This window comes from Poromitra crassiceps, assembly GCF_964638095.1.
Source record: "Poromitra crassiceps genome assembly, chromosome: 8".
NCBI lineage: Eukaryota > Metazoa > Chordata > Actinopteri > Beryciformes > Melamphaidae > Poromitra > Poromitra crassiceps.
The window spans coordinates 48,561,342-48,583,225 of record NC_139629.1 but is presented as its reverse complement, the minus strand read 5'-3'; the positions used below and the strand labels follow the sequence as shown (position 1 = coordinate 48,583,225).

General features: G+C 45.1%; 2 protein-coding genes across 2 annotated transcripts; both read left to right on the top strand.

The window, feature by feature from the left end:
* Nucleotides 1-710: 710 nt before the first annotated feature.
* LOC310781306 (ceramide synthase 5-like) lies at nucleotides 711-14,138 on the top strand. Its single transcript, XM_083641909.1, has 10 exons — nucleotides 711-1,051; nucleotides 5,470-5,572; nucleotides 6,672-6,802; nucleotides 6,927-6,984; nucleotides 7,190-7,240; nucleotides 7,394-7,486; nucleotides 8,018-8,146; nucleotides 12,114-12,220; nucleotides 12,375-12,531; nucleotides 13,153-14,138. Exons 1-10 carry the CDS (start codon nucleotides 876-878, stop codon nucleotides 13,279-13,281), a joined length of 1,134 nt encoding a protein of 377 aa, XP_083498035.1. The 5' UTR covers nucleotides 711-875; the 3' UTR covers nucleotides 13,282-14,138.
* A 161-nt stretch (nucleotides 14,139-14,299) lies between these two features.
* On the top strand, nucleotides 14,300-21,033 carry LOC310780948 (NACHT, LRR and PYD domains-containing protein 12). The gene is made up of 9 exons (XM_083641478.1): nucleotides 14,300-16,371; nucleotides 16,988-18,623; nucleotides 18,792-18,953; nucleotides 19,044-19,217; nucleotides 19,652-19,825; nucleotides 19,982-20,155; nucleotides 20,268-20,441; nucleotides 20,564-20,731; nucleotides 20,895-21,033. The coding sequence occupies exons 1-9, from the start codon at nucleotides 16,332-16,334 to the stop codon at nucleotides 20,962-20,964; spliced, it is 2,772 nt and encodes a 923-aa protein (XP_083497604.1). The 5' UTR covers nucleotides 14,300-16,331; the 3' UTR covers nucleotides 20,965-21,033.
* Nucleotides 21,034-21,884: the final 851 nt, after the last annotated feature.

Sequence of the window (21,884 nt, the reverse complement as noted above, 5' to 3'; positions counted from 1 at the left end):
GATGCATCTGTGTCTGATTTGCTGTGGAAATGCATTTCCTCCGTGAGGAGGTAGACTATAAAGATCTAACATCTAAATTATATTAGGAGGATACCGTTTTTAAAGGAGGGAAAGAAAGGCATAAAAAAAATCCCTGAAAACTGATAAGTTATTTGCCTTCTGATTATCGCCCACTGGAGGTCAGAGTTGCCCCATCATGATGAAAATCACTGTGACATCATATAATAATGAATCAATGAATGTGATAATTAGGCCTAGCACAAAAAAAAAAAAAAAAAAAAGGCCTAGCACAACAGGTATCTATTTTCGTACGTAAAGAAATTTTGTCTCTCAGTCGAATTAAAGTAACTTACATCAACATCAAGGATAAATGTGGTACGGCATTACGGTATTACGGTATACTGAAGGGGGGTGGGCGGGGGTTGTTTGTAGCAAACGACTCCATGCAAACGACTCAAAAATGTGGTCAGTCAAACGAGAAGTTGAAGAACTTGTCAGCGAAAAAGCGAACTAATTTAGCTACCGTTATTAACCCCCAACACTGTAGCCCCGTCCAATGTCCAACCAATGAAACCTGAAAAAACGACCAATTCATTGCCCAACAGGAAAAGTTGCTTTTAAGTTTCACAGAGATGGGTGTTGCCTTTCCTTCCTTTCTGCCTGCCCGTGTCTCGACTCGTCATTAAGCGGTCAGAACTCAGAACAACTCAACAGTTTAGCAGGAGTCTTTTCACGGAGCGAGAGAGACGGTGATGCTAATGTCAAGGAGGTGGGAACATCAGAGCTACCAGGCTTTAAACTAAACTGAGCCCTGGATGACGGAGAAGTCACATAACTGAGCAGCTGCTACTCTTGGATTTTAAAATACCTTCCCGATGACTTCCTCGATCTCGGCGTGGATTTGGAGTGAGAGTTTTTGGCTGCCACCAAATGCTACGTGGGCGGACTTTGAGAATCCACCACCTGGCGTGGAGTATCCTCGGGTCGGCCACATACTGTACGCCCTACCCCTGGCTGTGTGCCTGCTTGCTTTGAGACTGGTTTTTGAGAGGTAGGCCAAAAAAAAACACACAACTTTTTTGTTTCCTTTTTTGGGAAAGTTAGTTTTGCCTCGGTTTGTTGTCATTGACTGTACATTGCGCCTGCGTGCGTGTGTGCACATCTGTGTTTTCCGTATGTGTGGAATCTGCTCATACAGGAAAACACCCCTTACGAAAATGTAATCAAACCATGAATCAAACACATTTTTATAAAGATCGAAAAGAGAACAACAACTAAACAAAACTAGGCATGCATAGGCCTATTAATTTCTGAGAGGTAGGCAAAAAACAACAACTTTGTTTGCTTTTTTGGGGAAGTTAGTTTTGCCTCGGTTTGTTGTCATTGCCTGCGTGCGTGTGTGCACATCTGTGTTTTTCGTATGTGTGGAATCTGCTCATACAGGAAAACACCCCTTACGAAAATGTAATCAAACACATTTTTATAAAGATCGAAAAGAGAACAACAACAAAACAAAACTCTAGGCATAGGCCTATTAATTTCTGAGAGGGATATCATAAAGTAGTATCACTAAACAACTCACCATTGAGTAGAACCACTGCCGCGCTATAAATGAATGTAGTTAATTTATGAATATGGAAACTATATTGCGATTTGACGTAAGATAACCCACACTAAATCTGTATTTACATAACCACATGATCTAGTAGGCATTCAGTCAAACTTGAACACAAACCCCAGAAACTAGACTAAACTAGCCAATGTGCTTATTTTGAACATGATTTTGAAGAGGAATCCTGAGCTGAGCTGTTCTGTTCCACTGACACACTGATGGAAGACACGTGGACAGATTTCTGACTCATAAAATGTTACATGTTGCAAAATGAAGCTCACAAGTAATTCATTGTTCACAAATGATGCAACTCTGCAAATGCATATAGCTTGTTAACAGCTCCAGGAGACATCACATATTTGAGTCTCTGGATCCTTTCTCTTCCCCCTCTCACTTTTTTAAGGATACATATTTTTAGCACCATGCAAAATCCTCAGAATGACTCATGGGTGAATTCTCAGAATGATTTGTTTTGTTTCCATTCAACTTCTACTTTTAATAACAATGTTATCATTCCTGTGAGATGAGGAAGTAAAACTCGTGCTAGCCTGAGTGCAGATATGACACATTGATTCCTCTGGTTTGGGGACAAATACAGCATTTGCTTTTGTTATTAATAGTTTAAGAACAAAAATCGAGAAATGTTGACATTCTCTCATTTTACAGACTCATCGTTTTCGCTGTGATTCCAGGAGACGAGTATTTTGTGCCCCAGTGAGGATTATTAAACCCTTTCTGAGTAGAGTCTCTAATCATTAAGCAGGCACTATCTTATTTACCAGGTGTTCATCAGTCCAACTTGTATAAAGGAACTGCACACAGCTGCCTGCCACCAAGCCTTCTTCTCAGAGGAAAGGTCACCTCAAGCATAACCTCGCTTTTTGCGCGCTTGAGTGCTTCATTTTTACAGTAAATTTGACAGATGAAAGTGAAGGGAGAGGCCAAAGCCCAGCCTATACTTATTCACTCTGTATTTTTCCATGCTGTAAGATCATTGCAGATCTCAACTGGGGTTTAGCCCTGGGGTTGCAAAGGTCTTAACGGGGTGTTTCCCTTTCGCTTGTAAGACAGAGAAGTTGTAAATGGCTGTGACATTTTGATAATGGTCAACAGAACTAGACGATCCCATGACAGAGATCAGTAGTAATTTGGTCTGGGACTACACACCCGCTCTCTGTCTGTGCTCCCATCCTCTCACATGACAGCTCATCGCCCTGTGTTTAGACGATGTGCTACATTCCTCTGGATTCTCTTTCTGTCGCTTGCCTGTGTCTCCTCTATAGCCCCTCTCTCTCTCTCTCTCTCTCCTGCTCTCTCCCCCTCTTCCTAAGACATCATGCATGTCTCCTCTATAGCCCCTCTCTCTCTCTCTCTCCTGCTCTCTCCCCCTCTTCCTAAGACATGCATGCTCTCTCTCTCCTGCTCTCTCCCCCTCTTCCTAAAACATCATGCATGTCTCCTATAGCCCCTCTCTCTCTCTCTCTCCTGCTCTCTCCCCCTCTTCCTAAGACATGCATGCTCTCTCTCCTGCTCTCTCCCCCTCTTCCTAAGACATGCATGCTCTCTCTCTCTCTCCTGCTCTCTCCCCCTCTTCCTAAGACATGCATGCTCTCTCTCTCCTGCTCTCTCCCCCTCTTCCTAAGACATGCATGCTCTCTCTCTCTCTCCTGCTCTCTCCCCCTCTTCCTAAGACATCATGCATGTCTCCTCTATAGCCCCTCTCTCTCTCTCTCCTGCTCTCTCCCCCTCTTCCTAAGACATGCATGCTCTCTCTCTCTCTCTCCTGCTCTTCCTAAGACATGCATGCTCTCTCTCTCTCCTGCTCTCTCCCCCTCTTCCTAAGACATGCATGCTCTCTCTCTCTCTCCTGCTCTCTCCCCCTCTTCCTAAGACATGCATGCTCTCTCTCTCTCTCTCCTGCTCTCTCCCCCTCTTCCTAAGACATGCATGCTCTCTCTCTCTCCTGCTCTCTCCCGCTCTTCCTAAGACATGCATGCTCTCTCTCTCCTGCTCTCTCCCCCTCTTCCTAAGACATCATGCATGTCTCCTCTATAGCCCCTCTCTCTCTCTCCTGCTCTCTCCCCCTCTTCCTAAGACATGCATGCTCTCTCTCTCTCTCTCTCTCTCCTGCTCTCTCCCCCTCTTCCTAAGACATGCATGCTCTCTCTCTCTCCTGCTCTCTCCCCCTCTTCCTAAGACATGCATGCTCTCTATCTCTCTCTCCTGCTCTCTCCCCCTCTTCCTAAGACATGCATGCTCTCTCTCTCTCTCTCCTGCTCTCTCCCCCTCTTCCTAAGACATGCATGCTCTCTCTCTCTCCTGCTCTCTCCCGCTCTTCCTAAGACATGCATGCTCTCTCTCTCTCTCCTGCTCTCTCCCCCTCTTCCTAAGACATGCATGCTCTCTCTCTCTCTCTCTCCTGCTCTCTCCCCCTCTTCCTAAGACATGCATGCTCTCTCTCTCTCCTGCTCTCTCCCCCTCTTCCTAAGACATGCATGCTCTCTCTCTCTCTCTCCTGCTCTCTCCCCCTCTTCCTAAGACATGCATGCTCTCTCTCTCTCTCTCCTGCTCTCTCCCCCTCTTCCTAAGACATGCATGCTCTCTCTCTCTCCTGCTCTCTCCCCCTCTTCCTAAGACATGCATGCTCTCTCTCTCCTGCTCTCTCCCCCTCTTCCTAAGACATGCATGCTCTCTCTCTCTCCTGCTCTCTCCCCCTCTTCCTAAGACATGCATGCTCTCTCTCTCTCTCCTGCTCTCTCCCCCTCTTCCTAAGACATGCATGCTCTCTCTCTCTCTCCTGCTCTCTCCCCCTCTTCCTAAGACATGCATGCTCTCTCTCTCTCTCCTGCTCTCTCCCCCTCTTGCATGCTGCCAAACATAATTATTGTGGGCAAACAGTGAAAGCTCTTCAGTCTGTGTCAATGAAGGAAGCGCCTTGGCCAAACTTGGCTCGTGGTCCATCTGTTTCCTTAACCCATAGAGAGCTCCAGGGATGACGTATTTTTGTAGGCTGAATGCGGAAGTCCCAAACTTCCTGGTTCTTCACTGTTTCTGTCTATGGGATTTTTGAATGGGTTTTTGGCGCGATGCTTCAAATAATGTCCGTGGGCAACGCAAGTTTAATCAAACGCGAACCAAGGTTCAGCGGGATAATCTTCACACATGAGGACCACTTTCATGAGTTTCGAAGCGTAGCTGCGAGCCCTAGAGGTAAAAAGCTTGTGCTAAGCTAATCCAGAACTACACTTACAGTGTCGCATAGGCGTCCACGCATTGATTGCGAGAGAAAGAATTTCCGCGTTCACTCGTGATGACGTATAATATCCGCGTCGACATTGTAGTCTCATTTAGCCGTTTGCTAGCTAGCCACCCTTTTAACGGCACATAAAAGCTTCAAAACTCATAAAAGTGGTCTTCATGTGTGAAGATGATGTTACTAAACACTGGTTCGCGTTTGATTAAGCCAGCGTTGCCCAGAGAGATTATTAGAAGCATCGCGCCAAAAACCCATTCAAAACTCCCATAGGCGAAAACTGTGAAGAACCAGGGCTGTTAGCATCGATGATTTCCGGACTCGTTCCTGGAGCTCTCTATTGATACCTGATGCAGCATTTGTGTGTGTATCCCTTTAAGACCCTTAAAGGGATACACACACAAATGAGGGATATACATGCAAATGCTGCATCAGGTATCAATGGGTTAACCTGTGTGCAAGATGGTCGATGTCTTTCTCTGACTCGCTGCCTCTCTGAGTCTCTCTTTTTATTCCCACCCCGCCCTGTTTTTTGCCTCCATCTGTGTGTGTGTGTGTGTGTGTGTGTGTGTGTGTGTGTGTGTGTGTGTGTGTGTGTGTGTAGGCTAGTGGCCAAGCCCTGTGCCCGCATACTTCAGATTCAGCCAGGAGTGAGTCGGCAAGCTCAGCCCAATGCCATCCTGGAGAGGGTGTACACTTCCACGACGGTACAGAAGTGTCATGTTTGTGCTCTAGTTCAGTGGCTCTCAAAGCTCCGGGGACCCCCAGGGGTCCTTAAAGGGGGTTTCCAGGAGGTCCCCAGCAAAAAGGGGATCGTTTATTTTCACTCTTAATTCCAACCATAAGTAACACAATGACAGAATGTATGATTATTTTGGTCATGGGTTTCATACACTTTCTGTAATAAAACATCTAAAAGTTAAAGTCTTCTTGTCAGATAGAGACAGTCCGCATGTCTGGGAACGCCCACAAAATGTTAAACGGCTGCCGCGCGCGGCGCGAGTGGGGTAAAACTGCCGTGCCGATATATCTCATGGGCTGACTCACCAAAAGACGGTGCTGCGGCTCTAAACTACATGTTTGGGGGTTCTAGAGCAGAACACAAGACGTCTGCTCAGATGTGCGTTTACTGCGGTGGTTGAATCCCCGATCGTGTCTGCCTGGGCTGGGCTAAATTCTAACTTTGCTGAATGGATAGAACGGGGGAATTTACCCCACCCTGACCCCGCCCCCAGGCTAACCCAGCGTCTATTGTGAGCGTTCCTAGAGCCTGTATGGGCGTTCCCAGACATGCGGACTGTCTCTATGGGGGACCCTGGGACAAAATCTTACCAGATGGGGGTCCGTGGTCTAATTTGTGTCAGTTTAAGGGTCCTTGAAGTGAAAAGGTTTGAGAGCCACTGCTCTAGTTAATTAAATATGATGATATGATGAATATGTAAATACATTAGAACTGGACTGTACCACTTTGATATCCATTTTAACTGCTGTCCTCAGAATGCACATTCTTGTAGCATGTATTGGGCTTGCGGATGTTTACACGGTTGTATCTGTTAATCTTATTTCACATGTCTTATCTTTTGTTGTTGGTTACGCTTTATGAAGCAACATGCTGGCTTCTTGGTCAGGGCTCACTTGAAAAAGAGATGGAAATCTCAATGTGACTCCCCTGCTTAAATAAAGGATAAATACAAAAATACAATAAAGTGAATGTAGTGTGGCTGTAGTAGTGAGTTTGTACTAACACATGTTGTTTCCCATTCAGAGGCAAGTCATTTCATAACTCCTCTGTGCTGTCCTCCTCAGTGTCCAGACACAAGGCAACTGGATGGACTCTCCAAGCAGCTGGACTGGGATGTTCGGAAGATCCAGAGATGGTTTCGCCTCCGTCGGAACCAAGACAAACCCAGTCTGCTGACAAAGTTCTGTGAGAGCATGTAGGTTCCTGCTCAGGACTCGGTGTAGCGTGCATCGAGTTAATACGAAGGGATTTTGTGCAACCACATGTTTGTTTCGAGCAGATGTCATGTGTTCTCCTAACTTTATTTTATTCCACTTCAGGTGGAGATTAACCTTCTACCTGGGAATATTTATCTATGCGATTCGCTATTTGTGGGTGGTGAGTAGAATTCAGTGACTAGCTTAATCAGTATGACACAGTCTGACTATTGCTTTTACTTGTGGATCTATTGACCTAAGCTATTAATGAGAGAATGAAACAATGTTGCATTGCTTTTTTGAAAGCTGGAATTTCAAGCAGATCTATTTTTTGAGCAATCAGAGAGAGGCCGAATCATGTCCACATTTTTGGTGGTTTCTTGCAGTCTCCTTGGATGTGGGACACCAGACACTGCTGGTACAACTACCCTTTTCAGGTAACTTTATTTATTTATAACTAATTACTTAATGTCATGTTATGTTCAGTTGCCAGCATCATGGGGGGGACAAGGTGTTCAGCACTATAATGTTGCCTGGTCTGCAGGGATCTGTATTTGATTAAGGTATTATTGTGTCCCTCCCTCCCACAGCCTCTGAGTCCTGGCCAGTTCAACTACTATGCAGCTGAGCTGGCTTTCTATTGGTCTCTGATGATTTCGGCGTTTACAGACGTCCGACGGAAGGTGAGTCACCTGCATGGGAAACTAGTGCTTGCTCAATACGTAACCTTTGTATTATTACTTGTATGCCAGCTTCTCCTATCCACTTGTTTTTCTTAGGTGGTCTTGTCTGTTTAACAGGCTTTACAACTTCATGCCAACAAAAGACTTGGCTTTCATGCCTTTCACACACTAATTATTGTTTTTAGTTTGTTACAATTAGTTCACGATAACTCTGGCAAATCAGGTTAGGTGCTGAGGTGCTGCAGAGACACAGAGCTCTGCTTCTATAGCCGACTCTTTGCACGAGCACAAACATCCCAGTATTTACATAGCATAAGCCCTTTCAGCCAGTGTTGTAAAGCCGGTCTTGGCGAATATGCGACCACAAGTGAAGATCATTTTAGGTCAAGCAACAATTGCATTCTTAGCATTGTTGTGCTGTCTTTCTAGCTACGAGCGTTTCGTGTACAGCAGAGCCAGCTTGAGCATCATATTAACCTACCTGCCCATCTCTCTTCTTCTGTCATCTCTCTTTGTTTCCACCGATGACAGGATTGGTTGATGATGATTGTGCACCACCTGGCCACCATAGCCCTCATCACCATCTCCTATGCCAACAACATGCTGCGAGTAGGGACTCTGGTCATGTGTGTGCATGATGCCTCCGACATCTTCCTTGAGGTAAAAGACAATTAAGTGGCTTTTAAACATGAAGTCTGGATCATGTCTGGCTAGCCAGAACAGGATATTTTCCGTTTTACCTTTTTAAACATGAGAGGTCTTTGTTTAGAAACAACTGGATATGAGCCGTTTTTTCTGCCAGTGGGCGGGCGGGGGGGGGGGGGGGGGGTGCGGTAGCATGTATCGATAACAAGAAATGTGATAGGAGACAGCTTTAGCGAATTTGTAACCAAACTCCATTCAAAAACATGCCGTTTTAACAGAGGGTCCATTCCTGGCATTGTGCCGAAAATGAGCGCAGTCAAAATAGTGGTCGCACCGTCGTCAATCACTGTGGGTGATTTATTTTACAAGTGGCATTCAAGTCATATCTGAGTAGTTTTAAATTTATTTCTCCCCACAAAAGTTAGGCTAGGCCTATATGTCTCGATATAGGCTGTCAGTCAGTCAGCTCCTATCCTCTCCGCAGTGTGGACGCACAGTCACACAACACTGCCTGCCTCAAATGGCTGCCTCACACAATAGAATTGGCTGCATCCAACTCGAGAAAACTTCTCAGAAGAGATTAACGTTAGCGACAAATCTGGAGACTTTTTCTGACATGGGAATGATGGGATTATTGCCAGCAAGCAGCAGTAAAAGCAGGCAATGACGATAGCTGGGTAAGTCCTGCTAGCATCGATGCTAAGTTAGCAAAGTAGCCTACAGCAAGAGCACAGCTGAAGCTAAATAATATGGATGTTAACATCCATATAATATATAGCCATGTGCATGTGTGCGCGATGACATCATGTATTGGCGATGTCAAAGGGTGGCGATTGACGATCTGACTGAGGTCAAGATCGCGCAACTCTAGTAGGCTATCATCTCTCTTGTTGCATTTTTAAACTGGCAGATGGGGGATTCAACTTTTAGTTGTTTACTCACCTAAATTGGCTCTCTTCCAAATAATCCAGCCACGTAACTAACGCTACGTCCATTCATGAAAATAATGATGGGACATTAATGGTTTGTAAAGTGCCACCACGCGCCCACTCACATACCAGCTAGATGATCTGGATCATGAGCTGCCAGAGTTAAACAGCACCCGCTTTAGCGCGAATGCGGATCCTACACCGGCGACCGAGATGAATATGATACGGACTCGCGGGAGTGCGCGTAGGCCGGCTAATTGTTGTTTAACACATTGACTGCCAGCCGTTTTTTTCTTGCTGTAGGTAGCTTCTGCCAAGCCGTTTTTTGAGGATTGTGGCTCATTTTACAAGAGCCCAGGATTATTTTCTGCTTGGAGTTTGTGAACATACAATATCTCAAAAGTACTAATAGAATGTGTACTTTCTCTGTCTAAAAGAGTTAGTTTGTAGAGTTAGTAGTTATGTAAGCATTAGCAGTTGAATACAGCATGGTTTTAGCATCAGAAAAAATATTCAGAGATAAACGGCTTTTTGTGAAATTCGATAGAACTGTCACTTTAACCATTCATTTTTGGCTCTCTCTCTCTCTCTCCCTCCCCCTCTCGCTCTCTCTCTCTCTCTCTCTCTCTCCCTTCCCCTCGCTCTCCCTCCCTCTCTCTCTCTCTCTCTCTCTCTCTCCCTCCCTCTCGCTCTCCCTCCCTCTCTCTCTCTCTCCCTCCCTCTCGGGAGGGAGACGCACTAGGTTTAATCCTAGTGAGAGGGGGAGAGGGAGAGAGAGAGAGAGAGAGAGAGAGGGAGGGAGGGAGAGAGAGAGAGCGAGAGAGAGAGAGAGAGAGAGAGAGGGAGAGAGCGAGATGGAGAGTTGCTTCAACTCCTCCCTCTTCTTGGCTGCAGCGGCCGTCACAGTCTAAGTGCTTTGCTGCTGCCTGTGCCTGTCTGCACAGCCGCTGTTTGAGGAAGTCGGCATGGACTTGCTCGCTTCTTGGAGTTTTGGTTGAGAGAAGCTTTTGCGATTCTGGTCATATTTATGCTGCGTGTTTCAAAGTGTGTTCCAACTGTAATCTATTATGTAAATTTGCAATCCCGCATCGCCAGCAATCAGCGCGAAAAAGAAAGCGTTTTCCCCCATCAATTTTCATGAGAATGGCTGGGGTGAGAATGGCGTGACAAGTTAAAAAAAATGCTTTCCTTCCTCTAGCCAGGAGAGCACTGTTGCCACTTAGTGGGTCGGTGGAATGGGTTGTAAACGTTCGGTGGCTCCAATAATTATATAAGAGATGTAAAAGGGTTAGATGCACAACCCACCGTCAAAAAAAAAAAATCGATGCCAAAAACGTGTAAACACGTTGTTGGCAGGCAACAGCTGGATTCTGAAAACGTGTTTACACGTTGTTGGCAGTGAATGTGTTAACATGCAGGCCAACCGGCTAGGAGCGGGTTATAATACGGATTCCACTGCATGTTAAGAAGTGGCTTTAAGGTTATGAGCGTGTATGGGTGCCCTGTGCACGGCTGTGCTCCTAATCCAGGGTGCAGCTAGAGCAGGAACAGCAGCATTCAGGAGCAAGTAATCCAGTTCACACCACAGGCCACATGTATAAACCATGTGTGAACACGAAAAGTGTGCTGCACCACTTTCCACACAAGTTTCCCAATTTATACAAATCCACGTAGTCTTCTGAGTCCGACTAGTGTGTGGCACAAAAGGACCATGTAAGTGTGAAATTGGGTGACATTTTACTTAGAGCTTTTTTGAGCTTACAGATTTCTACACCTAAATATTTATACATGTATACATTATACATACCCAGGAGTGTTAAATTGACCCCTTAAACTTAATTAATATTAAATTGGGTGAACAACACATTTCACACCTGATACCAATCAAGTGAAGAGCGAAACTGAAGAAGCAATGATGCCAAACTTGTTGTTCGCCCAATTGTATATGAATTACATTTAAAAAGTCAATCTAACACTCCTGGCATGCGCTGGATTACTTGTTCCTGAATACAATAAAAATAGTATGTTCGGTTCAGGATGTTGCCAGGCATTGTAGTGTTTACAATTTAGGTCAAAGGGAATACCCGCACACCAGATATGACAGGGCTAAAAAAGCCACAGAGGAGGTCCAGAGGCTGAGATCAAGCAAAAAAATACTTACTTTATTTTACATGGTGCAAGACAAAACAGTGGATTTAAAAGGCAGCAAAGGTTTCAGTCAAAGGACAATTACAATTTCACAGTTTACAATTTGCCATTTGGCAGACATTTCTATCCAAAGCGATGTACATATATTTGTTATAGAATTTAAGTCATTACATATTTAATAAAGATAGAATTACATACACATAATTAATGGTATGAGTTATTACATAAATGCACGTCATATGGACAGACACAATAGGCAGACCATAATCTACAGACAGAAGGAAGGCCAATGCATTTTGACACACACGCACACGCACACACACACACACACACACACACACACACACATATGCACACGCACACACACACAATCTCTCGAGTGTGCTGGGTGCTTTTAATCACCCCTCCCCTCCTCTCTGCCTCAGTATAAGAATCCATGTCAACTGACACATGTTGACTGCATTCTGTAACCTCTGTATTCCATAATGTATATGTGAGATGATTGGAGTCTCTTCGTAACCATTGTTACGAAGATGGCTAATAACACTTTTTTAAGTCAACTTCCCGTCTCCTGGCTTCAATCAAATAATTGGTCATTGTTTTCATATTGGCTGAAAATGCTGTTGTTTGCAGATGATGAGTGAGAAGTTGATTTCCATAACAATATTTAATACAACACAAGCAAGGTTCTAGAATGATGCCCTGCAGCACGTCGGCCTGTGCCGTGTTCCAACACTGCCACAGTGACGGACACATAAAAGCCTTGGCTACCTGTGTTACCTGTCTGACAGGAAAGCCTTTCTGGTGCGGAGCTCACCGAGACAAGGCGTCATTCATGGAAATGAGAATATTCGATCTCTGTTTATCACTTTTCACAGTGATTAATTGCTTATTTCTTCCCCAAGGCTGGCAAGCTGGCCAACTACGCCAAGTACCAGAAGCTGTGTGACGTCCTGTTTTTGTTGTTCAGCACCAGCTTCTTCCTCACTCGACTCGTCATCTATCCATTCTGGTGAGACAATGAGAGCCAGCGACGAATTATTTAGCTCTGTCACTTTTGCCAACAGGTTATAAGGCCATTTCTATTATGGAATGATTGGCTATTATTAAAATAACATTTTTATAACGTATTGATTGACAGCCCCAGTAATCTGTGTGTGTTGTAGGATTGTAAACAGTGTTCTGTTCGAGAGCTGGGAGATCGTTGGCCCGTACGGGACCTGGTGGCTGCTGAATGGGCTGCTGTTGGTCCTGCAGGCTCTCCACGTCATCTGGTTCTACCTCATCGCTCGCATTGCTATCAAAGCCATATTCAAGGGAAAGGTAGGTCCGGTTGTTTGTCTGTGTGTGCAGCAGGGTAGGAAATTAACTTTGTTAAACAAGGGCTATTTTTGCCCCTGTGAAATAATATTTCGGGGGCATTTTGGATAATTTCCACGGCAATTTGATCAAATGTTGGGAAATACATAAGTTGCACCTTTGTATCATGACAGACCAATCAGTGACTCTTATCCAATCATATTTTTTTTCTAAAAGTTCATAAACAATCACAGTTGAAGATCCCCATTTCCTATCTCAACAACACTGTTGATTGTCTGGCATGTTATTAATGTACTTGACAAAAACATGAGTGAACCAGCTGGCCAGCTAGCTTGTGCTGCCTCTCACTGAGGTAAATAACACTAGTAGGAGGAGGGGCGGGGGTTGTACGGATGCCTAGTTGGCCATATTCGAGTCACGCTTTGCAAATACAGAATAATGTTAAAATACAGAAAGTATTAAACTATTTATTTCATGGGTTAGGGTTAGTACCAGTTCCAACGCCAAGTCTAGATTTGCTAATTTCCTACCCTGGTGCGCAGAAAGAATTTATTGTTACATTCCTGATGAAGTGCGGTTAGTGAAATGCGACTGTCATCTCCACCTCGTCGCTCCTCTTCACAGGTGTCAAAGGACGAGCGCAGTGACATCGAGAGCAGCTCGGAAGAGGAGGGTTTGTCCAATTCCCGTAAAAGCCCCGGTCATACCCCGAAACCAAACGGCCACAATGGCAGCCTTCACATTAACGGGTAGATTCATGACCACTGAGCGCTGGGAGGTGATGATAAACCAGTTGTTCTTGTAATGTGGCTTCAAATCACCTCCTGTGTGCCTGTGGAACCCACCATGTCTCTGCGACGCGCTGAAGACACGCCAACTCCTGTCACTTTCACAATTGCAGTACAGCTTGTTTAAAGCAGGAGAGGAACGGATCCAAGGAACTGTGCGTGTGGTTTACAAACTTATCACTGTTTTTCTGTCAGGTTTACAGCTGCTTTTTGCCTACACAAGACATACAGAAAGAAATGTTTTGTAGCAGTTTTACAAGACAGACACTAGTAGATTGTGTTGCGTTGCATTATATTGATATTGTGAGAACTTGTTTTATACTTGGTTGGAAACAGAGCTTTATCAGTGAAATTGCTAATATATTTGATAGCTGTAGGAAATGTACTGTTTGTGCCTTAATGACTATGCTGCGACCTTGCCCTCATTTTACTTTGCGACCAAATGAAAAATGTTTCTTATTATAACATTTATTTAATAAAATCCAGTGGTGCACATGCGTTGAATAACGTTATGTTGTAAACAGCATTTAGTGGATGGTCAGTTTGACTGTACTAGGCATCTCGATTCCTAGGCTCGCCAGGCGGCCTCGCCCGCCCTGCAGCTTGCCGAGCTGGCCCTGCAGCTCGCATACGCAGCTCGGCCTCGCCTGCTCTATTGGCATGTGCAGCGCACAATTGCAGGCTGAAGGAAAGTGAGTGGGTTAACTCACACCGTGTCAAGCTGTAGGGAGGAGCAGAATTCACACTGTCCTGGATTTCACCAAATATTGGAGACTGATTGATTTTGTCTACATAATTGGAAGTGCTTAAAAGCTGACACTATTATTACCCAAGTTTCAACAATGGGCATCCAGGCCTACTGAGGGCTTCACAGAGCAGCAGCGCCCCCTCCTGGCCCAAATAGTTCACTGACAGATCCAGCTCTAACAGACAGCATTGCTCTGACCTGTGCCTCAGCCTTTGACAAGTTTAACTGAGTTTACCTTGTCCTGCAAAGGTACTTACGCTACCACAACCCGTAAAGGCATGGAAACCTACAAGAGCATCACATAGGTTATCTCCATGGAGCTTGATGTATCTTGTCTGATTTTGAGTCCCACATTTTATCTTCTTACTTCGACAATACACTAAGGGAAGCATTTGAGAAAACTCAAGACGACAGACAGAATGGACAATACAGTATTATGATTTGGAGCAATTTGGGTGGACATCGTTTCGTTTTTCACACTGCAAATAGATTACTGTGAAACTGCTAAAATGCAGAAGGTGGCGGTAATGCACAAAAAGCTGTTTGTCTACCGCCATTAAACATCAGAAGAAGAAGGTGGCTAGCTGGGCACCTTCCACCCCGCTTTTTGTCATGGGGGCGTAAACCAAGGAAACAGGAAATAAGTGCGCCAAAAAAACGCCTTTGTTGCCGTTAGCTTGACGCGGCGAGGTAACGTTAGCTAGAGCCTGATAAAAAGAACAACACAAGTTGTATAGTAGCGTTTAGCACATTTCTAGTCACTGCAGAGGTTTCTGGAGAGCCAAAGACAATGGACTCGGAGTACTCGCCATGTGAAATCTTATGATCAATGTCCATGTCTTTCCCAGCACAGGCAGCAGAGATGCTTCAACTGTTGTACTTGATCCTCCATTATCGATAACAGCGGACAGACAACTAGCGTTATAACTATTCCATCAACTGGCCATTTGTTTGAAAAGTAAAGCTTCTGTATTGGCTTAAAATATGTGAGATTGTGAACCCGCAATTTTTCTACAAGAACTTCTTCAAAAACTTCGTTCAGTACGTCCATCTTTTGTTTTGTTGTTTGCCGTTTTATTTTCTGATTCGTTGTGTCCAATTGTCAAGTTAACGAGCTATTTCCGCTGTTGTTTCCTGTCTAGGGCGGGCTCTAGGCCGGAAACAGGCAGGGTGACAAAGTCACTTGTGAACGGAGGCCAGGCTGGTGATGACGCGAGGTTAAGCAGACGCAGACCAGAACCACTGGGCACAGCAGCAGACAGCACACACACACACATGGATCTATTAAATTAGACACACTCCTGTAGAGCATGACGGCTGCACAACTCGATGACACAAAATATATGTTTTTACCTGCTTACCTGGAAAACGTTCAGTACTCCATGGGGTCACGGCGGCAAGCAAATCTCGCGAAAGTACAGTTCTCCTTTTAGCGCGTGCAGAAAAGGCCAACCGAATCGATCTGAAACTATTGAGTACAGTCATGTAGCAGGTCACAAGAAAGTGTCAGAAGTCGGTCCAGTTCGCCATTTTGCCGAAACCGAGAAACACCGGAGTTGTTAGCTGAGAAGCTACGCAAACGATAGCAGCTAACGTCACGTCGCACGGTAATAAACCAGCAAAGACTGGAGACAGCCACCGCATAGTGCAGCTGGTAAGGAGGAGAACATAAAATTAGCCGCCGTTTTACTGCTAGTCTCGGATAGACTGAGAACTGAGTCTATCTTACTGGGAGAGGAAAGTATTTGTATAACTATTAATATTGTGCATGATGGGGAAGAGACTGTAAATGACATACTAGCAGCTTTCAAAGCATACTGCCTGCTCAAGAAAAACACAGTAGCCCTTTTCAAAATCGGTCCCTAATGACAGAAATAGTGGACGACTTGATGACACAACCACCATTACCAATAAATGAATAGCAGAAACTATATTTCTGAAACAAACACGAAGTGGTTTTTCGAGGGGAAAGGGAGATAAAGCTGAAAGACGTTCAGTACTCCATTGCGTATTTACACTGCTGCAGGGGTAGAACCATTACAGAACCGTTGAGAACATCAAAGTAGCCGCCGTCTGCACGCGGTGGTAGAGGAGGCTCTCAACGTGCCTGCCCAGTGCCCAAATCGGCCCGATCCTTGACAGAAATAGTGGACTGTTTAATGTGTTGGCCTTTTTTTTAATAGTGGATCCGAATTCTCACTATAAAATAGCCACAATGCACAGCTAGTGAACAGTCGTCTTGAAGGAGAAGAACGTTTTTAAGCAAGATGGCGGGAGCAGGAGAAGGGCTGCCAAACGTTTATAAATGTAAGTAACATAAAGTTAGCTGCCTTTTCTGTACTATTTAACACGTAAGTAGTAGCCTAGCTTGTGTGTACGTTTTGTAAGTGCCATTGATTACGTGATACTGCTTCTTCTTCTTTTGCCTTTTAATGGCGGTTGGCAAACAACTTTCGGGTGCATTACCGCCACCCACTGATCTGGAGTGTGGACTAAAAACACACTAATCATAATTAAATAATAAGGATTACGTGATACTGGGCGCGGATTGCTTGCGTCACACGAATACCCGGCACATCTTGTGGCAATGATGTTGAGAAGAAAATACAAATCTGTAGTCTCCGAAACTCATCGTTCCCCATATAGTTCACTATTATGATTATGATAAACACTACATGGGGAATAGTGAATGAGTGAACCATTCCTAACACGGAGAGTGAACCAACCGTCCACTTCCGTTTCCGGTCTTCAAAATAAGAGTACACAATAACAAATACAGAAAGGTCTGTTACACAATGTAAAAATCATTTATTACGCAAATATGAATGACAGATTTGCATGCATGTCAGATGATGTTATTGTTGGAGAGCATGCGTGTTCACATGTACTCATCCTAACTGTTTTCCATTGTGTTTTTGTGTAGCCTATTCTCATAACAGTGATCTACACACAATGCACAAAGAGGCTTTGCTGGCACGTAGTCTGAAGTCAAAGGGCACGCCAACACTCCTTGGTGGCCAGCTGCCAACCAATGTGATCAATAACTGCCAGTACATTTCTCCCTTGACTGCTGGGGAGGTGACAGAGAAATATGTGGCAGACGACCTGCCCTCTGTTGATCATGCCATCCACACTGCACTGTCTGACAAAAACAAACCCGTCCTACTGGTTGGTCCAGGAGGATCTGGCAAAACAACTGCTCTGGAGAAGCTGGTAGTGGACTGGGCCAAAGGAGAACACCTCCAAAGCTTTTCTTACATATTCCATTTCCAGTGCAGGGAGCTGAATTCTCTTGATGGGATGCTCTCCTTGGAGACATTCATGTCACAGCATCACAGTCACTTTTCTCCCGAGGCCATGGCCCAAGTTCTGCAGAAGCCTGGGAGTCTGCTGTTTGTATTTGACGAGCTGGATCAGTACCAACACAGCCTGGACCCCTCAGCCCATACTCTCTGCCCCGACCCAAGACAGCTGGCGTCAGTGTCCTGTTTAGTGGCCAGCCTGCTTCATGGGGCGCTGCTAAGAGGAGCTGCCTTTCTGGTAGCCTCCAGGCCGACAGGATGTCTGCAGGTTCTGAGTGGCACCCGGGTCGACCTGCTGGGCTTTCTGAAGCCCCAGAGAAAGGCCTTTGTTAACGCGTTCTTTACTGACCCAGCTATTGCCAACCGAGCACTAATGCACATGGAGAAGTCATTAGGCTTTTATGATTTCTGCACCTCCCCTAGATTTTGTTGGACAGTTTGTTCTATTTACAAGTCTCTGATGGATGCTGATGAGAGGCTGCCTGAAACATTAACTCAGGTGTGTGTAAGCATCATGGTCCACCTGATCCAGGCTCTCTCGCTGAATGAGGCCCGCTCCAGAGATCTAGTGTCGGCCCTAGGGAAGATGGCTTCTCATTGCTTTCTTGACCAACATTCTAGCTGCACCAAGGAGGAAGTAATCTCCTTTGGTTTTCAGCAGTTTCTCACCTCTCAAAGCTCAGCAGACGCGTTTTTCAGAGTAGACGGTGACCTGGAATCGGACGGATGCGTCTTCTCTTTCCACTCCCAAGTGATGCAAGAGTTCCTCTTGGCTGCGGCGTTCCTTTTGGACAAGTCGATGCCTGAGAGTGTGAAGGAGATGTTGGAGAAGCACGAGGAGGAGGGCCACGCAAAGCTTCTGGATGTTTACCTGTCGGGCCTCTCAGAGCCACGTCAGCGGGGGGCGCTAGAGGCCCTGCTGGGGGAGTTTAACTCTGATCGGGTCTCGGATTTCAAAAGCTGGCTTAAAAGCAGCTCCCAGGAGACACTGGAGGGGCGCCACAAAGAGAAACACTATCGCTGCTTCCGTCAGCTCCACCAAAGTCAGAATGAGAGTTTGGTGAAAGAGATTGTCACCCCTGCAGCGCGAATCGGCATCAGCTACGGGGATGTGGGCCTCCAGGACTGTGTGGCTTTGAACTATGTTTTCATGTGCCTCGGGGAGATGGAGCTGTTGAATCTGTACTGTACGAAGGATTTAACGGAGGAGGAAGCAGAGATGCTTGCTCCAGCCATGGCCCTGTCTCAGAAGATCATGTAAGTCATGTAGAGAAAACACAACAAAAGTCTGAAAATTGGTGTATGTCCAGACATCCATTACCTTTGCCTTTTAGTAGCTACACATCATGTCTGACTTTGTGTTCACTGTCCACACTCACAGTTTGGTGCACTGCACACATCGCATCTCTCTCCTGTGTCCCCCAGATTGTCCCAGAGCTCCTTGAGACCTGGGTCTGTCCCTCACCTGGCTTCAGCTCTCAGTAAAGGAAGGACCAAGGAGCTGGATCTCTCTCATTCCCGCCTGGGTGATGCAAGCTTCAAAATCCTCTGCACTGGACTCCGAGACTGCAAGCTACTCAAATTAAAGTGAGACTAGCCTGCACATTTTTTCAAATGTCCTCTATGCTAAGTAAGGGGAAAACAAGGCATTTTCAGTGCGTTGCTGTTGTTTCATAGACTTGCAGGGTGCAGACTGACGGCGGCGTGCTGCGGAGACCTGGTGTCTGTCCTGACCTCCGCCTCATCCCAGCTGTGTGTGTTGGAGCTGATGTTTAATGAGCTTGGGGACCAGGGCCTCACGCAACTGTGCCAAGCGCTGTGTCGCCCTCACTGCAAACTGCACGAGCTTCAGTATGTAATATGTGTGGTTCAGTATCATCGTAGCACGACACTTGCAGGATAATTATTGTGCAGTATAATTGTTTTTTTAAGATTTTCCTGTTTTTGTGTGTTAGAACTCTGCAAATAAACGGAAGAAAAATAAAAAAGAAACATGCAACAATTTTCAAAATGTTGCTTGGTTACAGTTCATATGAGAAAATCGCTTAAGAGAAATTCTGGGCAAAGTAGAAATGCTCAGTTAACAGGGGTGTAAACAAACTTGTACACGACATAAGAGATTTTTTTTTAACGGAAAAGTAATGGAATAGTTTAACTCGGGAAAACATGACGGGACCAAAACTTTACATGTTGCATTCATAGTTTTGTTCAGGATATATTCACATAGATGTTTTCAGAATTGAAGTTTTGAAAGATACACACATTTTTGTTTTGTTCATGACCAGGCTGCAAACCTGCCAGCTGACTGCAGCATCCATGGAGGCTTTGTCGACGGCTTTGTGTTCTGGCCAGGCAGAGTTGAGAATACTGACCCTGACATACAACACTATTGGTGACAGTGGAATGGATCTGCTGTCCAAGTCCATTCAGCATCCACTTTGTAAAGTGCAGAGCCTCCAGTAAGTCCCCGTTTTAAAAGGATCAAATTGAAGTCGGTGTCTTTTTCAACATCCCAGCTGACACCTCTAAAGGAATGTATAGCAGGCTTGATTCATACAAACCTGTGATTCAGACATGCTAACCCGAATACTAATATTTCTCATTTATCTGTCCAGATTGTTTGATTGCCAGTTGACAGGTGCGTGCTGTGCTCGTTTGGCTGAGGCCCTTAAGTCGGAGCACTGCTGTCTGTTAGAGCTGGATCTGTCAGTGAACGATTTGGGCCAGGAGGGGGCGCTGCTGCTCTGTGAAGCCCTCAGTAGGCCTGGATGCCCATTGGAGAAACTTGGGTAATAATAATAGTGTCAGCTTTTTAAGCACTTCCAATTATGTAGACAAAATCAACCAGTCTCCAATATTTGGTGAAATCCAGCACAGTGTGAATTCTGCTCCTCCCTACAGCTTGACACGGTGCGAGTTAACCCAGGTGGTCTTCGAGGTACTGGGTTCACTGCTGAGAAGTGGTACCTCTCGACTCAAGTCCTTGTCTGTGGCTATGAGTAGTGTCGGAGACGAGGGGGTCAAACACCTGTGGGACGCGGTCGCACATCCAAGCTGTCTGTTGGAGGACCTGGAGTGAGTTGACAGAATTATTACATCGCACACCATTATACCACCAGCATTTTTATTTATCACAAGTGCAGAATGTCCACTACTTACACACTCTAAATAATTGTGTTATCTCTTGTCTGTCTTAGTGTTGAAATGATCCAGCTGACAGATGCCTGCGTTGGGGACTTGTGTGCTGCTGTGAGAGCCAGTAAGACTTTAAGGAGCCTGGACTTGAAGAACAACTTGCTGACAGACGCCTCTGTCCCGGCCCTGGTCCAGCTCATGCAGGAACGCCACAACATGCAGGAGCTGAAGTGAGTGAGCATCATGTGGTGAAGGAAAGACGGTTGTTGCTAAACCTGTACTTATAAACGTCATGTAATTGTCAAGATGCACTGTATAAAGGTGATTTATTGGAGAAGAAACACTTAGCGCTAGCATCTACCTAATGGCTGCTTTTGTATCACTTTCTTTCAGCCTGAGCTATAATGACATCGGTGAAGAAGCCTTTAACATGTTGGACCAATGTGATAAAATAAAATACTGAAGAAGGTTGGATTATCATCTCATTGGAAAAAAGGTCTTCTAGTGGACGATACTACATCAAATGTTACCATGTTATACATTAAGTGGATGATACTGCATCAAATGTTTCCGTGTCAAACTGACCATCCACTGAAAGAAAGTCTTCTAGTGGATCACGCTGCATCAAATGCTACCATGTTATCTTCTTATATTAAAAGGGAGCAAGTGGGCAATGTTTGTTCTCGGTTCAGTTTCAATTTTTGTCCCACTGATGATGTCATAGGCATTGTGACATCACTGATGATGTCATAGTAGACATTGTGACATAATTGTAATGTCATCAGTTGAGCAATTGTGCGCTGCACATGCCAATAGAGCAGACGAGGCCGCCTGGCGAGCCTAGGAAACGAGATGCCTAGTACAGTCCAACTGACCATCCACTAAATGCTACATTTACAACGTAAAGTTATTCAACGCATGTGCGCCACTGGATTTTATTAAATAGATGTTATATAAGAAACATTTTTCATTTGGTCGCAAAGTAAAATGAGGGCAAGGTCGCAGCATAGTCAGTAAGGCACAAACGGTACATTTCCTACAGCTATCAAATATATTAGCAATTTCATTGATAAAGCTCTGTTTCCAAGTATAAAACAAGTTCTCACAATATCAATATAATGCAACGCAACACAATCTACTAGTGTCTGTCTTGTAAAACTGCTACAAAACATTTCTTTCTGTATGTCTTGTGTAGGCAAAAAGCAGCTGTAAACCTGACAGAAAAACAGTGATAAGTTTGTAAACCACACACACAGTTCCTTGGATCCGTTCCTCTCCTGCTTCAAACAAGCCGTACTTCAGTTGTGAAAGTGACAGGAGTTGGCGTGTCTTCAGCGCGTCGCAGAGACATGGTGGGTTCCACAGGCACACAGGAGGTGATTT

Coding starts and splice junctions, on each gene's coding strand:
- LOC310781306 (XM_083641909.1), top strand. CDS start 876: ATGACTTCCTCGATCTCGGCGTGGATTTGGAGTGAGAGTTTTTGGCTG. Junction 6,803..6,926: donor ACAAAGTTCTGTGAGAGCAT/GTAGGTTCCTGC, acceptor ATTCCACTTCAG/GTGGAGATTAACCTTCTACC. Junction 8,147..12,113: donor CCTCCGACATCTTCCTTGAG/GTAAAAGACAAT, acceptor TTCTTCCCCAAG/GCTGGCAAGCTGGCCAACTA.
- LOC310780948 (XM_083641478.1), top strand. CDS start 16,332: ATGGCGGGAGCAGGAGAAGGGCTGCCAAACGTTTATAAAT. Junction 19,218..19,651: donor TGCAAACTGCACGAGCTTCA/GTATGTAATATG, acceptor GTTCATGACCAG/GCTGCAAACCTGCCAGCTGA. Junction 20,156..20,267: donor TGCCCATTGGAGAAACTTGG/GTAATAATAATA, acceptor TCCTCCCTACAG/CTTGACACGGTGCGAGTTAA.